At 35.5% G+C, this 21,356-nt stretch overlaps 1 protein-coding gene across 10 annotated transcripts in view; it reads left to right on the top strand.

Moving 5' to 3' along the window:
• The window catches only part of LOC126906116 (ephrin type-B receptor 1-B), an 85,771-nt gene that overhangs the window by 55,706 nt on the left and 8,709 nt on the right, over positions 1 to 21,356 (top strand). For all 10 annotated transcript variants that reach the window (XM_050686413.1, XM_050686412.1, XM_050686410.1 and 7 more), the window contains 5 exons: positions 62 to 141; positions 11,842 to 12,127; positions 12,909 to 13,054; positions 15,337 to 15,574; positions 18,510 to 18,665. In XM_050686413.1, coding sequence (XP_050542370.1) covers positions 62 to 141; positions 11,842 to 12,127; positions 12,909 to 13,054; positions 15,337 to 15,574; positions 18,510 to 18,665 — 906 coding nt within the window. The remainder of the gene's footprint in view (positions 1 to 61; positions 142 to 11,841; positions 12,128 to 12,908; positions 13,055 to 15,336; positions 15,575 to 18,509; positions 18,666 to 21,356) is intronic.

Genomic DNA, 21,356 nt, shown 5'->3' with positions numbered 1-21,356 from the left:
TTTACTTTATTTAATTGATTGCCATAATAGTATTGATGTATTTTTTTTTTATTTTTTTTAGTCGTTCTTTTAGACACTACCACCGAACCCAGCTTACGATGGACAACATATCCTTACGGACCGGATGCCAATGCAGCAGGGGTGAGTTTAAGATTTATTTTTATTTCATCGGGGACCAACGAATATAATTTTACATGTTGACATATTACAAATATCCCAATGCACCATTCTTTTCCGGTAGATAAAATCTTTCCAATATAAGAATATGAAAGAAAACCCCGGAAAATTATTTGGTATTTTCTAGACGTTAAATGGACCGGACTCTGTAGTTGACCGCTTAGAATAGATTATATATATATATATATATATACACACACACAAACATATGAGTTTTCTTATTTGTTTTTATGGGAGCGACGATAAAAATGCCGTTGTGACAACATATGTAACGGATTAAAACTGTAATGTGACGTTATTTTGGGGAAACTAATGGATTTTGATAAGTCTGCCACTCTGTTTTTACCGAAACTCACGAGGCCAGCGAGGGAACGAGACTTTGGTATTCATAATCTTCTTTTACCATCTCTTTCAAACCCCAAAATGATATTATGAAGGAAATCCTTAAGTGGCGTATGCCAGATGCAATAAAATGAGAATCGATATTATTTCGTTTCTTCTAAAAATAACACGGACAGTGACATTTATATTTTCATTACTTAACCGAGAATAGTATTATATTGAATATTTTTAAATTGAAACTTTTCTTATTTTAGAAACGCCAAATTTTATTTCTTTGTTATTCAGAAAATAAAAGAGTTTTATTTTTCAAATTATTATTATTTAATATGTATTTGACAAGGCACTGTTTCATTGTAGTCTCAGTTATTTGGATTTTTATTTCAAGAGTATATTCAAATTGTTAGATGTTTTATTTTTGTTTCATACTTTTCTTGAGATTCTATAATCTGTCTAGTATTAATCATGCAAATCTATCTAATTATACCGCTAACAATTATTTACACGAGTTCGACCCAGATTGTCACTTTTGATCTCAATTTTTGTTGGTTTTTATATTTATATCAAAATGTAGTTTGAGTAAGCGAAATGGCGTCTCTATCTTTGTATTTTAACAAGTAAAGGAAACATGAAGTTTGCTGTCGACAGCAAACTTTGAGTAAAATAAGTTTTACCTCATCGGGAAGAGCAAATTCAACAATACCATCGTCATAAGTAGACAAGACAATAGTAGAAAACGTCAATTAACAAGGTTCTAATTAAATACAAATTTTGATACGTTTTCCGTCGTATTTACTGAAACATTTCTTTCGGCTGTTGGTTGAATCTTTTAATTTGACAATTTTGTCTAGCCCAATCGTTCCCTTTTTTCCTATTTATAACCTGGTTACTTGAAAAAAAGCGTTTTAATCAACAATGCTTGTCAGACCCAATTGTCGCGGGCCATAACACGCATAATATAATGTGCATTAAACTAGTCTCGAAGCTTAAAACCGTATTAACATAATTGTGATTCATACCGCACAGGGTGATAAGACGTGTCCTTAGAATTTTTTTTGTCGTGCCCACTGAGCGGAAAGGCTTCGATTTCGGTCTGTCGAGTTTACTTGACGTTTCCCGCACTCTCGAGATGGGATTATAATATCATGGCGTTTACGTGTAACTCAGTTTTTCCCTCCTCCTCTCTTAAGATGCGCACACGGCTGTCACTTATCGAACGCATATAATATCGTATTGCTGCCCGACAACATTTGTGAGTGTGTTGTATAACAAGGGACCCCAGACAACTTATTTGTACGTTCCGCCTTAAAACAATGATATTAATTTTAAAAAATCGCCGCCACCATTCAATGCGACCAATAGTGCCCTACGCGCGGCTATATAAAATATCGTATTTAGCGTGTCCGAGGGGGTACTTTGTGAAATGTATATAGATACGTGGAGAGGTAGATGAGGTTTGAACCATGTCGGTGGGGTGACTACCGCAATGGCTCCGTAAGTAACTCGATCTGGTAAAATGGCGGGCTTGACTCTAACGAGAGATAGGTCGAATGAAGCCGTAGGTTCCGTATGTTATATTTTTTATTTTTAGAAATTTTTTTTTTGGTTCCGATGTAAGAGTTAACAGAAGAGCGAAAGGAGTGAAGGGGTAGGCGTAACCGAACAGTCCAATTAAAATCGTCTTTAAAGTACGTGCTCAAAATCTTGTCACTTACACTTACACACAGACCGTGTATTTAAGGCAATGGAATTGTAAAAAGCTCTACTGGTCTCATCATGTATAGAAGCTCGATCGATTGTGTCGCTTATTATATAGTAATATTTAAAAAAATAGCCAATATAAGTTAAGTGAAACTTAACGGAATATAGCGATTTGTTTGTTTTTATCTGTACTTTTTCATTACTTAAATATTTTTGAAATAGAATTATTTATGTGCTTCTTGAATCGCGGCATGGAATTAAGCTCGGGTTTTCATAGTTTAATTACACTTTTTATACATAATTTGCTATATAAATATTATTACTGCTCGCGGTCTGACAGCTATGAGCTGATGAAGTAACATGGCGAAAATTCTTTCTTCTTCTTTACACACACACACACACGACCCCATTTGCATAACAGTCGTCAATTACCGGCGCACAGTCGACACCGTTGTGCATTTCATTATTCTAATGTCAATTACAGACGCACACGTACACAATCAATAGGTTCCCCGGGCGATAATTACTACAATAAACGATATTCTGAGTTGTGTTTTACCCTAGGCGGTCATCGCGTTATATAAAATATCATTGTACTTTATACGTCTCATTAGCGGTTTAAGCATAATTGTACATTTTTTGTCAATCGCACGTGAAATATGTAGTCAATTTAACGCGCCAGTAAAGTTCTACGCACATTTTAATACGGTAGCTAACATGTCTCATAAAATCCAATCAATAGCCTTCCGATGTCGTCGTTATCGTGATGATCGCATACTGATTAAGAAAATTACACGTTTCTATGTAAAATAACTAACAGTTAGTTTGCAGAGAGCCGAGATAATTTTAAGATTGGACAAATGTCTATAAATAAATTTTTATTTTTACTCGCACTCATTTTAATTTAATTTGCTAAAAGGATTCCGTGAATTTATACAAGTATCTTTATTGATTGCTTACTGCCGTTGTTATTATTGACAAAAACAAGGGGTAAAAAAGTGACATAAGTTTTTTGTTTTTGTGACCTAAGTTATTAGGTGTCATAAGCTAATATAAATTTACTGCATACCATTGCTATATTATATTATTATTATTATAACACCATTGTGATAATGTCGGCAAACGTAATAAATAATGTTATTATAATAAAACCAGTTTTTATTTTTATCGCAAATCTTTTTACGTTGTATTATGCAACGACATGAAAATCATCTCAACTCATATTAAATCTCCTCTGATCGGTTTTGTTCTCCAGTAGGATATTTTAATAATTTATGAAAGGCGTTTAAATTATTTTATCAACGTTCAAAATGTTTCATATTTCCTTCACATTTTTGTTTTGGATTAATTTGAACTTTATCAGATATTTTGTGAGTTTAATACTTAACGTCTTTTTTTTTTTTTTTTACAAGTGAAAAATGCATAAAATGAATGTCACTTTTCAAAATAATTCTGAAATTATTACGGTGACAGGTGGTTGCCTTATTTTTTTTATTGAATAAATCACATTTTTGACAGAAGTAAAAACTGTTTACAAAATGTATTGGTGATTTTATCTAATTTAATTGTGCATTTTTTTTTTTATCCAAAAACGTAATTTTTTTATAGTTGACTTTTAAGGTCTAGCGTGTACACATTGCACAATTAAATTGGAAGTTAACGTTTAGCTTGCGACCCCTTCTATTTTGATCAGAGAATCGTAAAATTTATTGTTTTCCCATCGAGAACTATTAAAACACCCACGTCCTATTAGGACGCTATTAAACAGTACAACATTTTCTATGTAATCATTTCTCGTTAATATTAAAAACTCTTTTGGAATGTGTTCATTTTTAATCACTTACAGTTTAAATATAAAATTGAAAGGCAGCACAATAAATATTGAAAATTAATTTAATTAAAAATAAATATAAATTTCTGTACAATTAATTTTGATAATGACTACTACTATTTATTCTTCTGCTTTTTTATATTCATTATATGAAATAAGACAGTTAAAAAATGTTCTAGACAACTCAATCAGTTAATAGCATTCTGGGAATAAGAAATAAACTACGATGCCTTTTTTTTATTATATTAATTTATGATGGATGTATTTTTTTGTCTTCTCGAGAAGTGTTCAAAGAAACATGACTCGGCAAATAATTAAACATGTACACCTAGGCGACCTAAAATAATATGATACAGCGTGTATCGTGATTAAAAACAATTTGAAAATAGATCAAATGAGTCCACGTTTAAAAACAGCCTAGAAATTATTGGGCATTTGTTCATTTTCAAACTGTATGAATGGTGTGAATTTCTCGTCACCCTTTTAGTACAATTGCAATTAGTAAAAATAAATAGTTGTAGTGTCAAAAATGTAATTAAATTTTTTCTCGTGACTGATCGGCCTAGCGAGCAGTGTACATGTGATCTATAAACATGAAACATATAAATGGCATTTTGAAAATCGATTTTCAATGTTGTAAATGTCACGAATAATTAAATAGGGTTTGTTTGGCATTTAACAACAACTGACATCGCTGAATGGGTAAAATGCTTGTGCTGCTCTTGTCTTTTTTTATACGAATTAGCATACACGACTGCATAGCTTGTATGTTTTCCACACGTTGAAATATTAAATTATACGCGCGTACAGACACGACGTCCAAATGGTTGGCGTTTGTCGCCGCCGTGAATCTTGAAGCATTTCTTACACTTAGTCGGGTATATGTTTCAGTGTTGAAAAAAATAAGAATAAAATTCATATGCATAAACGTATGTATTGAATACTCATGCGAGAACATGATAAGTACGGGAAGGAGAAGGTGATATTGTCGTTGTATTCTCGTTTCCAATTTACATGTGCATAGCATTACCCGGTGAATTATTGTCATTACAAGTTCAGGTCACACCCAGGACACAAATCGACCGTGAAGACTAAAACGATGGTCTCTTGTTATTATACAGTTTTATTTATTTAATTTTCTCTCTCCGATTCTGCTTTGGTCTTAATTAGTAGATTCGTCCTAAACTTCTTAAAGTAATTAAATTCGTTTCGATTAATAAAAGATTATTTTGCTTTTATACTTGTTTGTTATTTGTACTAGTAAAATATTGCATTCAATTAAAACCGGAGACATAAAATAAAAAAAATTAATAAACAAGAGCCTGTATAGATGGTTTTTATTCGCCGAAATTAAGGATTCTCGTTGAATACATTTAACTCGAAAATAAAATAAAACAATTATCTCAACATTTTTTATTCTTGTAATATTTGTAAAATATATTCGTTCATGTAAACATTTGAACAAGTTAGACGTTTATTTTTTTAATTTCTATTTAAATTACAAAATGTCTGCAATTCTATTGGAATAGTTGTTAAAAAACCGACTGCATTTGTACTTGTATATGTATTTTGTGGCGGGTTATTTTATTTGTCGAAGCTCACACGGAAAACTGAGATAAACAACAAAGAGAGTTAGCAGTCGGAGAGTAAATTGGAAAACTTTAACACAATTTGAGAACATTTCCAATTGTCATAAGGAACTGCATCAGTAGTGGAACGTGGTCTTGTTCGTCGATCACCGCCACCTCGTGAGTTTTATGGTCAATGACGGCCAACACGGCGATATGCTCTGTGTTTTAATGCTCACGCAAAGAATGCTATGCGCAACCAGACCTGTGGTTTTCTGGATCATTTCACGGGACGTCATGCGCGTACACACGAGCAAAGAATTTATGCAACTATCCGAGCGTATTGTTCTTTCCGAGGAAAAAAATATATATATCGAGAAACGATTATTATTAGCATTGCTTTTTTCTGCTCGTGTCACCTGTAGTTGTCTGCTGTCCGACAGAGAAGACGTCGTCCATCCCGAGTTCATGGGCCACACCTTTATAGACATGACGGATTTACACGTTATATTTATACATATAAGTTTCTACGGTCCGTAATAGGAACCGTGTGTGTTGTATAGGAAAGTTAGAATGTGTGTACAAGTGAAAATGACGACACAACAATAACGATAATAACACCACGCGCGTCTGGCGAGGAGGAGAAGAAGTGACCACCACCAGATTATTATAATGACGCTGCGGTCTCATCACCCACGAGACGACGAACAACAGGAAATTTCCTTGATACACTAACAATTGGCGAACACAATAGCTCACCGGCGATCCGAAATGAGAAGATTTCATCGCGTCACTCTAGTCCGCGTGCACCACGCACACACTATGCCACCACAGTTATTGTTCAGAATCCTTTTCGGGGACCGGTCGACCTCATACGCATTCACGGTCCTATCGTTTTTAATTGTTTCCTCTCACATCTCCAACAGTAAATAGATTCCGATTTTAACGGTCCCATACGAGTCCGTGTGATTGTTCACAAAGTTCCATCTGTAAACGATTAAACGACGTGAACTCGGCCGTTAAATCGCATTCAAGTATTTTGTTAGTTTTCATTTGTTATCAAATACTCCAATTAAAAAGTTTTTCTCTCGAGTTTCACGAACTCTCCTCGGTTTCGATCGTACGACAAAGTAGTCATATCATCGAGCGTTTCATACGCTGCGAACTCTAATAAAATAAAGATTGAAAAGTTTCGTGTAAATCGCGATGTATTAGATTAGTGCACGTCAACACTTTGAAAACGCATAATTGTTCCTCAGAGTTTTAGTTTTGTGCAAAGTACTTTCGTATTTAACGGTTGTCTCCAACAACTGTACAATAATTAACTCGGTGTTTTAATCGTGCCGATATTATTTATGGAAACAAACTTGTTTATTACCGTGTCCGTAGACTTCACCGGGAACGCTTTAAAAGTTGCTGGTTGTTCTGTTATGCTCGAACGTCTCTCGCCACCGCGTTGGAGTTGCACTAATTTCACTGGCCATTTATTTCGTCTCGTATGCGCCGAGTCGAACGGTGAAAATGCCTACTGAAAATGAGAACAGCCGGAAAGTAAAACTGCTGTGCGGTGGCGAATGAAAAATGGCAGTAAATCGGTCTCGCACGCAAATCCGAAATTAACGAGCCCTTTCGTGTCAGTAGATGTGATCCTTGACAAGGGTATTGTGCACATGCCGACCAAAGTTCTAGTTGCCTTGTAGTGTACATTCGGTTGCTTAGTTTTGGCGTCAGTAACGAGATGTTTATGACTTGGGAGAGCAAAATTTTTCCACCACTTGTCAACCGACTATGAAACGTCAGGCCGAGATGGGTTGGAATAACTTTGATCATATAGCGCATTGGTATCTGCTTATATTCTCTGATCCGCGCTGAGATCAGTGTAATTGTCAAAGGACATTTTCGTGGACGATCGAAATTCAATACTGTCCTGACAATGTGGTGCAAATCGTAATCGAGTTTGTGCGCCACGATGTTCTAATGTTTGCCCAAGGGAGCTCATTAATAATAACGCATCTTTGTTTGGTGTGTCTGAACATATTAACTGATCCAATACCAACGCGCATGAAGTCGATCGCACTGGACTTTTACGATTGGCCGATATATTTATAAAGTTTGCTTATGTAAAAGTCAATTTTATGATCGTATAGAGTAATGATGTTTTTTAGTCGTTACATAATATCCGACGTCTATACAAAATCGTACTAGGAACAGCTGCTGCTATTACAGAAAAATGCTATTTTATTTTTTGATAAACGGGGTTGTTAAAAAAAAGAACATTGAATATGTTATTCTTGGCGCCGTTGAAAAACGGCTTTCTTTTCTTTTATAGAAATTTATTGACATCAGTAAAGTTCTTACGATTATGTTTATGCATAAATATGAAAATTATCAACATATTTCAGAATGACCCGATTTGTCTTCAACTATATTACGATGATAAATTCTTAACAAAATATAACGTGAATTATACGTATGCTTAAATCGACCTGAAAACTGGGGACTTTGAGTGATTAGTGTACATAGTTGAACATAGTGCTCTAATGAAACAATTTGAGTACTTCGGTAGGTATTCTCTTCTAAACCCTCGCGGTAAAGTTTGCTGTTGTTCGACCACCCCGCTTTTGCGATTTTCTGTCGAGTGCGACAAAATAACGTGTAGAATTCTATTAAACAAAATTCCAATTACATTAGTGCAGTAAAATATTAATGTATTTGATTTCTCACGATATTTTGCTATAGTATTACGTTCTCTTAAAATTACCGACCTTTTACGGAAGGACTGCATTGGCTCTGAAAAACGTAACCGCTTTATTAAAACAGGAGACAACGGATTCACGGGAGGAAAAAAGTCCGGGTCATAAATAAAGATCGACCGAAAGCTCGCTGACCCATAGCCTTAGGGTTAGGATTACGTCCACCGGAAAACGGTTCGTGCACACGCTTAATACCTTAGTGCCGCCCCCGCATCAACCTTGAAGCAATAATTAATCGGATCCCGGGCAAACTTGTGTGTGATGTATACAAAACTTTGTATTTAATCCTCTCCCGACGGCGACGGCGGTCTTTCATTCGTCAAGAACGTTTTGAGAAAACAGTCGGCTTGAGCATTTCGGTTTTTTCTCTCTTTTATTTCGAATCTTTTGTCATTGTCACGACCGCCTGCCCGTATATCTGGTTTCACGGAGGCTAATGAGCGAAACACCCTTTTGTTATTCTTGTACGCTTTCGCTGTAAAGTGGGCCCTTGCGAATTTCGTTACCATTATATTTATCTCTGTCTCTTTTTTTTTCTCTACACCTTTGAGTACACAATGTGTTTATGTGTACGAATCTCGATCAGTCAACTGGTTTTACTGGGTAAACTGTCAGCTTTTATTTTTTTTTTGCTTTATGTGTAATGAGCCGGAACGAAGAGCTACGACATCATATTATTCGCCGAACCTCCCTCGTTTATTACAGTGTTTTGGTTTCAAATATTTTGCATTGTTTATTTTTTTTTACGCGACCGCTTGACCATAAACCGTCGTCGTAGTTGAAATTCACTCTTCTAACGTCGTCAATGCAGATTGCGTAATAATATTCACTGACGACATAACAATGAAAAAATAGGGAGAAAAACGCATGATTGTTGTTCTACCACGTGAATAAAACATGCGACCCATTTGAATTTAAATGGAAATCGTTGGGGTGGGATTTTAATTAAGTTTATTTATTTTTTCTTCTTGTAGTTCGGTTTCGCTGATAAATCAATAATTTCACGCGCCTTTTTTGGGAGCACTACAATAACATTGACTCCGTGAGCCGGAAAATGTTGTTATTGCTGTAGACTTACTCTGCCGGTACAATGTCTGGTGTGCGGTTTTTCATTAAAGCTCCATCTGTTACAATGTCGGTAAAAAGCTATCGCTGTTAAATTTTAATAGTACACTCCATGCCTATTGTTCATTGTGTCGATGTATCGTATGACCATCGGTGACGCCGTTGTAAGGTTTCGTCTGCTGACCCGAAGTTGTTTTATGTAACTTCTTGACGGCGGCACTTCTAAACTGTCAACGGCGGTTCATTATAATAATATTGTTGTTTCCGTCGTAAAAAAAAAAAGCCTTCCGTCGGTTTTGACGGGCACGTCGTTTTCTACGAAAGTGCATTTTCAGTGACGCCGGCGGCCACCGTTAGAACGGTAAATGTCGGCGGTATTATAAACATAAGATCGTACTAGTGTTTATATAGATGAAATTCAAACGGCATGTTCACGTGCGTTTCAATGAGAAATAAAACGCATTTTACCGGCGTCACCTTCGAAAAAAACCATACACCGACTCGGGAGAACTGCAGTCTTTTGATGTGAACATTTGCATAATGTGACAAGTAGTCTCCGCGGTCTACGCCATGTTACCGCTCCCATTCTGACCACTGCGGCTATTTATTTCTTTGCTTCTACGAACCTTCTTTTTATTCTTCAAATGTGTGGTGGTATTCCAAAGACCCACGGCCTACCTGTTCTTACAATATCCTCTGCGTACGATTTCTTCCCGTTAGAGAATTCAGCCTACCGGTTGTTAATGTAATTATACCAGATGACGTTTACAAATCGACTGAGCGCGCGGAGACCATAGAAGAATATGAAGTCGGAACCTCTGAATTATTTTCCACGTTAAAAAAAAAAAAATTATATATATAGAGGAATTTATATAGAAAGTAAAAGAGGTAGCCTTCGTAGCACCTATCTCTCTCCGTGTCAGACTCGCCCCATTAATGGTACTTTAATAACATCGCAAGAGTCCGGGCAATTAAATACACATTACAGTCATATTCTCATTGTGTAACTTTAGTGAGTCTTGAGAAAAAAAAATACCACCATCTTCGTGACTGGGAGGGCGGCTGGTCCTTTTTACGGAATAGTGTGCGCTCTGGGTGAATTTCTAATCCCTCTTTGCCGTTTGTTCAAACGTACAACGTCGTCTTCCTTTTTACATTAAGTATTATTATTTTTATTACACATACAGATATAGTATATTTTTCACTACCGAATGATGTCCGTAATGACGCAACAAATTATATGAAGATTTCGGGGCTCATTAAGCATACTGGGTACGGAACAAATGCGTTTTCGGCGTGTTAATTACTACGGTCGTTTTGCCCCGTGGGTACAATCGTGGCCTATTTCTACTCTATTAAAACTCATCAATGGCGGCGCTACCATTGAAAGATGTGTGGCGAATGCGTCATAATAGTTCAAAAACACGTCTCTCTGTAAATGTCTCAAATGTTCAATGGGAATTCATTCAATAGAGTTCAAAAAAACATATGTGTATTTTCTCCTTGAAAGTCATTTAATATAAATAAAATTTTTTCGATTTCAACTGCTCGTGTTTTTAGTAAATTGGAATATTGTATTTGCTTGTCCGCCCTTACATAGACCTTTTTATTATTACATTCAATGCATTCGTGTGTCGTATATTAGTATAATGTTACGTTTGTATTATAATTTATTCTTGGATGGTATTCAGTATGAGAGAAATGACTAGCCGTCGTCAACGTATTATGTAAATTTTGCAGTCGCAATTTCGGTGGGTCGTCGACAAATCCGATCAAGACGAATCGCCAGAGACACGTACGCATAAAGCACAAGCACACATATTATGTGTGCGTTTATAAATTGCGAATGCGGGCGGGCAATGGGTACAGTAGAGGTGACGTGCGGGAGTTGATGAGATTTCGCTACGACCCTCGCTAACGGTTCAATGGCAGATGATTCAGTGTTGGGCCAAAGCAAATGAATACATAGCTCGTGTACACTACTATTTACCCAAGCCTTTGAAGGTGGTTCCCGTGACTCATCCCGCAGGATCGGCACAGAAACGATGGCGAAATGAAGGACCGACAGCGTTCGTGATCGGAATGTTTTCAGAAGTTCCCGAGGGTCGTAGCCGTCGGATCATTAACCCAATGGGGGTTTTTATTTACTATCGCAATTGACGACAGTGACGGCTACGACAAATTTTCTCCTGGCCGACTACAACAATTCCTTTATGTACGTGCAACAACAATAGAGCCTTGTTAATAATATTGTCGAACCTCGGGGGAAATCCACCCAAAGGTCCTATTGCCGCTTTGTTTACCCCTTCTATGCTTGATGATAATGATGATAATAACAATAATGTGCATTTCATATTTAAATTTAACATTTTATTTATATATGTGTGTGTGTACTTTCGTGTTACAGTGGGTAGAAGAAAGCTACATAAACTTTGAAAAGGGCATCAATTGGAGATCATACGTTGTATGTGATGTTACCAAACAGAACGTTAACAATTGGGTATGGACACCGTTCATTGAACGTGGTCTGGCTAATCTCATCTACATAGAAGTGAAATTCACCATAAGGGACTGTTCACTGTTTCCTGGTTACGCGTTGTCATGCAAAGAAACGTTTTCGCTATTGTATTATGAATTTGACGTGGCCACGCGGGAACCTCCACCTTGGGAACCAGATAGTTACAAATCAGTCGGTCAGTATGTTTATATAAATATTAAATGATTCAAAGCTATTTTAGCATTCTTATTTGTATAATAATAAGACACATTACTCGCATTTTTATTATTACAACAGAATTTCGTTTACTAAAATTATATTAATTCATAGGTCGAATGAATAAACCTATGAATCAATATGCTAGTAAAATATTATAACACCAATTTTTTGCACTGTTTTCCTAGGTCGTAATACCCGTTTTGGCTCTTGAAATGTTCACAAAGTTATAAAATTTAAATCGTTATATCAATACTGATATATTATAAATAAGGAATGCCAATGGAAATAAATATTTTGTGTACAGAAAAAGAACAACTAGACGATAACATCTTAGATAACATACAATAATAACATTTCCCAGTCCCTTTTATGAGTATTTGTTGAATTCGGGCACGTATGAGGTCGTATAGAATTTTATCATGAATCTTTCGACAGAGAAACAAGATCAAAATACAGTATTCAAAGATTGTCTCTCGGCGGATCACTAAAGGTAGATTACGTCGTATTATCCCTCACTCAACCCGCATCACTTTTTTATCGTGGTTAAAACTTTCCTATTCGAAACTTCTCTGATCTAACCTAAAGTGTAACCCTCGCCGTCGGATTTACTTTGTCCGGCTTACTAAATCTTGATGTTGCAAAGTGAACTCCCATGTGGCATAAGGGTAGAGTTTGCTGTGCGCTTAAGACGAGCGTCAATGCGACCACATATCTAAGTACCGGCCGTAGAAATACTCATTCTTGTTTGTCAATTGCAGGTCGGATTGCTGCCGGCGAAGGCAGATTCAACGCTAACAATGAAGTTGTGATCAACACGGAGACGAAAACCGTGAAAGTTACCAAAAAAGGAGTGTACTTTGCGTTCAGAGACCAAGGAGCTTGCATTTCTATTATGGCCGTCAAAGTAAGATAATTTGTGTAATATTATGCTGATTGTAACTCGTCGTTATCTCAATTCATAATTATGAAATACTAGTATGTATATAAAGAGAGAAGCTCGCCCGCGATCGTTTCTTATTTCACTCACAAAGGGGAAGAAGAGTTACCGAGACGTTGCGCGTGGCAGGAGGTTGGCAGATAATATGTATTACAGTTCCCTATAGTGTTGTTTTGATTAAAATTTACAAGACCATTCCACGTGAAAGACGACCGTTAAAATAAATAATTCACGCCTGGTTATGGGTTTACTTTTGGCAAAAAGTATAAATTGTTTTTTCTTTATCTCCGTCAGTCGCACTAATCACGGCCCACATGTTCTTCGGTCGAATATCCTTTACCCGGTTACAATTTAAAACATATACACGCCTGACAAAAATATCTCCAAAATATTATCATTGGCAAGGGGGAAACATAGTATTAAAATAATAATACAAAGTCCAAGTATAAGAACGAATAAAAATAGAAACCCAATGCAATAATTATGTCAGTGGGACTCGGTGGGCGAATTTATAGTTATTGTCGTATATACTGAAACGTCTTGAAGCCAGCCATAAATTTGTTAATACAATAAAAAAAAGTAATAACACAAACTTTCTGGAATTTGTCTAAGGAGAAAAATCGTTTAAACTGACAGCAATCACATAACCCCGTCTGAATCATAAAATCGTTTTTACTAAGTAACGCATTATACTCTTAGGATGTATAAATTATAAACGACGGGGATAAACTACAACACGAAAATGTGTACAGCGAAAGATGTCTGATGAGTTTGACTTGAGCATTGTGTAAAATAAACGAAACATGTTAATATAAATTGTATACATAAAAATTTTAATTATCCGGTCGTGTATGCTTAAACAACTTCTTTATTCAACACGAAAACATTTGTGAGAAACTTCTTTTGCAGCCTATTCTTTGGTTTTAACTGTAAATCGTTTCCATTGCAAGAAATTAGAAAATATATTTTATTTTATTACAACATTGCCATCTCGTACTTGGCTTAAACGAATATACACGATCCTAAATTATAGCCTTACCTATTAAGAAAACATTTCACCATTAAAATAGCTGTTGTCGAGCACTAATTATAAAGTTTCTTAACGCAAAAATGCTTTTTTCTTGAATCTTTAGGACAAATTGACAAAACTTTTTAATCTGCATAATTAAACTTTTTTTTTTTTTTTATCGTTGGACAAAAAAATGGAAAACTTTTAAATTTCTTTGCCCACCGTACGTTTTTTTCTTTTTGTAAATTACTTGTATGCTCTTAGGCTGATGGTCATATTTTATTTTAATGTACTCACTACTTGCATACATAATTTATCGCGTTATTATTACTAGTAATTAGACACTCTAGTCTCTAATACGTCTAATTTACCATCTGCTTTTTTTCTCATGCAGTATGTAAACCGATTTTACAACTATGACTGTATGTATGTGTTTTAAATAATGTATACCTGATACCTGTCCGATATGAATTGAAAATTATACCCTTTGAACGCGTTTCTTCCGTTTTACAACTCGCTCCTTATGTCTAACAACTCTTGGGCTATTATTTTAACAGACCAATGGTCTCCTTACAGTGTTTTTTCGGACCATTTCGTGTTTATTCGTCTCAAAACTTGACTTTTTTAATGGTTCCGACTACATAAGTTATATACCACACTCTCAAAGCGACCCTTGTAGTTGTAATTCTTTCTCTCACTGTTTATCTGTCGTTGTTTTCCGCGTTGCCTTGTTGGAGCGAAACGAATGCCAAGAATAAAAAGAATAGAATTATTATATAAAATAACAGTTTTAGTAACTACACAGAAAACTACTTTTTATATCGACCATCATTTAGTCGGGATTGACAATTACATACATACGCCGTGGGGTGTTTATGTTGTTTAATCCTCGGTCGGGTTACTTTTTTTAACGATATTTCCTTGTTTTTACTTAAAGACGATGGCGCGTTAGTCTAATGCTGAAGTACCACACGCCGTGCTATAGGCCCTGTAACGATAATATTAATAAAACTAATATAACCTTTCATAATAACGCGTTCCCGAATGTGTTTGTTTGTTTTGTTTTTATTATGTCTTATTTTATTAAGAGTAGACAAACAGCAGAAAACGATTAATTCTTGTTTTAAATGACTGAGGGGCGCAGCTACGGTTTTTTTACATTTTAGACAAGTTATACATTAACGTGAGATTTAACTACTACTCCATCTAACTCAATTGTTTCTTTTGATTTTTGTTGCAGGTATATTATGTGGTATGTCCTGAAGTAGTGATAAACTTTGCGAATTTCTCGGCCACCCCGACGGCCCGAGAACTCACTCAAATTGAACACGCAACCGGCAAGTGTGTAGAAAATGCCGAAGTCGTGGGTGGCACACCGACTTATCTTTGCAAAGGAGACGGCAAATGGTATTTGCCATCTGGTGGTTGCAAGTGCAAAGCCGGCTTTGAAGCAGATATGGAATCACAGACGTGCATCGGTAAATATAACTATTTAAATTTATTATAGCTTATAGGAAACAATATAAAGGGATTTAACAATAATAGAGACTTGCTTGAAAAAAGCGACACAAGCTAAATGACCTATTGAAATGTGCTGTGAATAAAACTTCTTAGACGCCCAATAGGAAAGTGTTCTTTATAAATTACTTTATCTTTACACAACAAATAAGTTTATATTTTTGTTATTAAGTGTTGGAGTAATGGGTTTTTTAATGCTTCTTATTCTTATTGAAGTCTTCTGTGTTACACAATGTATGGCTGTTATCTTGTTGGTGCTGGCTACGTCCGGAAACCCAATTAAAACAATCCTTTCTAAAAGCATAGTGACTACGATAACAACAGCAGTGAGGCTGTTACCCTTCATCTCTCTTCTAATAAGCTCCGAGAATTTACTCTGGTCGATTATAAATTATATCAAAGGTTGTTTGTCGCACTGCATTACTATGTGTAGATGAGATAAGGAAAGAGGAGCAGTGGTAGTTTTGAGCTCGGCGAAAACTTTGGTAAACTTTTTGCATCGTTTGGGGAGTAAGCGTAGATAATTAGCAGAGATATGGGAAATCTTGTTATCTTATCCCGTCCGAAAATAGGGAGAGGTAGGTACCTATAATTTAAACCGTTTTTCGTTTTTAAAAAGGCTCGTTTAATAATAAAAATGATATTCAAAGATTTATCAAATTACAGGAAAAAAATGTTTATTGCGTGGTATTATTTTATCTGAATTACTAACCGACTGCGGTTAGCTATTTTCCCATAGTACGTAATTAAAACTGAAACGATAAAAGTGAAGATTTATGAAAAAGCGAAAAAATCGTATATTATTGTATCCTCTCGGTTTGTTTCAAACGAGTTCTCCGTGTAAACTCGACTATTTGTTTTTCTCACTATCTATGCGCACGAGAATTAAAATCCATTCGGCATATCATTATCGTAGAAACAAAAGTCAGAAAAACTGGTAACGCTAATTAGTCATAGTTTTTCCATTTTGTGTTCGTATTAAACGCCACAGCGGGCCCTCTAAATGCCCACAAAATCCCATTACAGCGTTTTGTTTATTTACATATAATACCATATTGAAGTGTGTTACGGATGCTCGTTTCATATGCAGATATGGCAGTGATGGCCATTAACGGTCAGCGAGAGGTACGCGAGGTGAGGTCTGCCGCCGTCGATGTTTGCTTAATAAACAATTTATATGCTAAATATACACACGAGGCGATATTTCAATAACCGATTCTAATTGCCCTTTCGTCCATTACGATATATTATACAAATATATTCAAGTCAATACTAACACTGAAATTAAACCATTGGATATATTCTCCGGCTGCCGTTCGCATATCAATTTTATTAAGGCGAACATTCCATGATTTCATGCCATCCACTTAAATCCCACTACTTTCAATGGGAATTCCGCGTAAGAGTCGTCGTAGGCTCAGAGTTAACAACGCAATTATAAATATGAATTGCGCGATTTCCTCACCCTAAAGAACTTTTTATCAGTTGATGTGTGACGGAACAGAGCGCGGACTTAAAATGTTAATCGTTCAAAATATTGCTATGATCGTATTTTTTAAAGAAATTGGTAAATGGGATTTTTGTTAAAACGCACTTGGATTTTAATACTAAAAACTAATGACATACGCCGGTTGACGTGTGTGAACTCTTATTGCTTTTTAAAATCCATTAAAAACCATTTTGTCGTTCTTGATAAAGTCAGCTAATCCGTAAAGTTTACGCTCAAAATAAAATAAGTTTACAAGCGCTGAAGTTTTAAAGCATAAATGTCAAACTTTTCAGGTTTTTATAAAATCTAAATTCTTTTTTTTTTTTTCAATAAGACATTTATTTCTTCGACATTTATGAAATTTATAACTATTAGTTATTATTCAATCACTATTATAAATCGAAAATAGTAGATAGACCAGTTGTACTCCACAAGCTTGTTGACTTACATCCTGTCTAATCTAAAGTGAAACGCATTGTTTCCATATGTCATGTACCTGTAGTGGTCAGTTGCAACGTGTATAATCCGTGACCCGAAAGAGGGCTGAGCAATCGTATCACGCGTTGGGGGACTAAGTAAATGTCCAGAAAAAATACTCGATGGCTTCTCACGCCAAGTAAATTCCATTTCAAGTCTAGAAATCACACGATGAATATCAATTGGAGTAAAAAACAAATTATATTCACTGGAAAAATAAGAGAGCTCTGACGCGGCTTGTAGCTAAGCGACAAACGATGCGACCTTATCATTTAGCGATGATATCTTTTTTGTTGTTTGCTCGCCGCCTCCGCGGCACAAAGAAAATAATGTGTTTTTCTTGTATTTTTGCACGCGTGCGGCACATGATTCGCATCCAAAACACACAGTTTTGAAAATTAAACGTGATATTTGTTCATAAACCACTCACGACTTGAGAGACCGTCTCTCTGGCGGCGACGCTAAATTCATACTGCACCTGCACTGGCCCATATATGCAACGTGCATAGTCAAAACGTTCGCTCGAGTTGCTGCGATCACAGAATGCAACAGTCAAATCCCTGAAATTAAAACAGGCGTTCCCGAGGGATTGTAACCGGATGCCTATTGTAATAGCGGAAGTATAGTAATACTAAGCGATGATTTGTCTCTATTAATAACATCAATCCGCCTGGACGTTGTGCACACGATTTTCTCAACGTGTTTTGCATTCAATATCTCCTGGAGACCGTTATGTCTTTTTATCTGTGAATCCATCCGGTAGAAAAACACGGCAATTATATGCATTGCTAGTAGTTTATTTTATTGCTGACCAGATGAGATCAGCTCAGTCAATGCAATACGATCTATTGACAACACTGCGTATACATGCTTATTGTTATAACCAGGTACACTTTATTAATGCCGTGTTTTTTTTTTCTTTTATACAGTTTGCCCTCCGGGGAAATACAAATATGGAGTTGGTGACGACAAATGTCAGTCGTGTCCAGCACATAGCAAAGCTCCAGAACAAGGAATGTCAGAATGCAGGTGCAACACAGGGTACTACCGACCAGCCAAAGACCCCAAATCCGTCCCTTGTACTCGTAAGTATATTGATATGATGTAAATCTAAAGCAGTACGATATTTAATTTCTGTTTTATTTATATTTATATTGAGTTTGATGTATCTTTTAGTGTTTAAGTGTCTAGGTTAAAAGTTTGTTGTTCAAAGAAATGTCTTAAAAGAAACCATTACAGCCGTTACTTTAATTCTTCTATGGATCATTTAAAATTACTAGCGTGTAGCATTTGTGATGTGGTTTTACAAAGCCATTAAAATAATTATTCCCTACGCTATGCAATGAAATTTATTAAATCGTTTATCGTTAAAAGCGCGAGTCAAAGGCAAGCTCTAGTAAATAGTACCGACTGCAAGCAGTCGGTTTTTTGGCGGCACAACAGAGTAACCAAACGTTTTTAATTATACTCTGATTTACCAGACTCGCTTTGTTTTAGATTTGTGGTGACAATTATCATTAATTTCGTTAAAACTCAGACGCACACCACGACAATATTTTAAAAATAATATCTCTCTATGTGTCCAACCGTTCAGTTTTCGAGTAGTCGTTTCCCCAGTATTTATTGATCTCTAGTTGAAAACAAAACCCCTACGGTTTGGTAACTTTAGCGTTGAAGACAACATTCCTGATGGGCTTCTATACAAGCGTGTGCCGGTTACACTATGTGTTTACTGATTACATTTTCTATTGGGCGAATATTTATTTGAACGTATTTGTTCTTCTAAAAGAATTAATAGGGGTATCATTCCCTTCACTAGTAAACAAAATAAAAAGAGGGAATGACTGGATAAAATGCGAAATTCATGAACAGCCATTTAAAATTCAATCGTTGTCAACTAACCGATGAAATTCCTCTTGTGAATATTATTAAAAACTGGAGATTCTATACAACTTGCAGACAGCCGTTATGTCAAATTATTTAAATGAATATGAAATAAATAAAAACTAGTTCCTTGAAGCGCCATTATTTTATTGGTGTTATTTTTTTCCTTTTTAAAAACGAATATGACAAATTCCATTGGAAATCAACTAAAGAAAAAACTTGCAACATAAAAACAATTGAAAAATACAAAATATTTTATTCCAATAATGTAACTATGGTTTTTTTATCACTATTAATTGTATTCTTATTACTCTTGAATCTTCAAGTCTTATTACCTAATTTTATTTTGAAAGTAAATAATTGATACATGAAAAAAATCGAATCTCCTGCTTACTTAACTATTGCAAATAACGATTTCTCTCATACCAATAATGACTATCTACAAACTTGAAATCATTTTTCTATGAAATTTGTTTGAGTAACTATTTACTTGACCTTGTAAGCACAAAATGTCACATAAGAACGAAGGCTCGTAAATTGTGGCGGTAGTTAAGTCATTTATTTGTACTACCACAAAAATATCCAATAATCCGCTTGAACAAACTTACATGGCTTAAGTGAACAATAACATTTTATTTTTGGGTTTAAAGAATTCGTTGCGAAATTCTATACTCTATTGTTGCATCTTTTAAGATATTTGTGCACAAAATATATGTCATCCGATGTTTATCAATGTTGTAAACGTCCGTTGACGACACAATAACGGGTCCTGATGCTCGGAATGATAATATGTAAACAACAAACAAAAAAAAGTAGTCTGGTCGCCGTTAAAATGACATTATAACGGCGAAGGCGGTCGATTCCCAAGTTCACGAAGTCTGTTGCTTTAACCTCCTTGTCTGTCATCTACGGATTTTATCTATCTCCGTCTCCGTGAATCCGTGAGATGTTTATCTCTTATCGGGAGGGGGGGGGTGTATCTTTTAGCCCATTTATGAACGCCATGAAAGACTAAGAGACCGCGAGTTCCAACGGCTGGATATGGTACATATGCACTGATCGAAAGAGTTCGGATTGTGTATAAGAAACCGTAATACTATGCCGGTGATAAATCTCCAAGAAAAAACGACAGTAAACATGGTCTCGTGTGGATTGACGTGGAAAACTTAACTTATCGGCAGATGGTTATCGCTGCGGGTGTACACATACACAAACAAACGAGACGTTAGGCATTGAAAGGACACCGTATGTGCGTTGGACCGGCAAAACGTAGCAATAATCGACGAATGTTATTCATTTTTTCCCCGTCAAAAGAAAAATATTATCTTTCAACTTGTCCACTCCTGTTTTTTGAAATGTTAAATGAAAACTGTGTTCGAGTTCTAACTAGATAATAAAAAACTCACAAGTTAAATCGTTCGAGTTTCAATGTCATGTATTTAACGGAGTAATAATACTTAATACAATTTTAATACTGTAATAAATTTACGTAAAAATGTTTGTTCTTTAAAGCTTACAAGACTTGATTATTATTTTTTTTCAATTAAAATTTAGTATGCAATAAAATATTTACGCGTCCACTATCATTCTAAATGTAATTCAGTTTGAAATAAAATAATATTTTATTAATAATATAATATAATATGCATGTTATGTATTGCTTATAGTGCGATATGGAAAAATTTTGTTTAAATTTTTAAGCATTCTCGTGGGAAACATTCAAAGTATGAAAAGCTAAAAACACGTGTTGGCGTAATATTTTTAACTATAGGTAAAAAAATTGTACACCAAACATGTCTTTTGTACAATTGGCTCTTGGCCTTTTTTGCGCACGAGTTTTTAAAGGGGGAAAGAATACTATACAGCCCATTTTTTTTTTTTTTTTTTTTATT

Source organism: Daktulosphaira vitifoliae, unplaced genomic scaffold (assembly GCF_025091365.1).
Source record: "Daktulosphaira vitifoliae isolate Bord-2020 unplaced genomic scaffold, ASM2509136v1 Scaffold_4, whole genome shotgun sequence".
Lineage (NCBI taxonomy): Eukaryota > Metazoa > Arthropoda > Insecta > Hemiptera > Phylloxeridae > Daktulosphaira > Daktulosphaira vitifoliae.
This window is presented reverse-complemented; position numbering and strand designations above follow the sequence as displayed.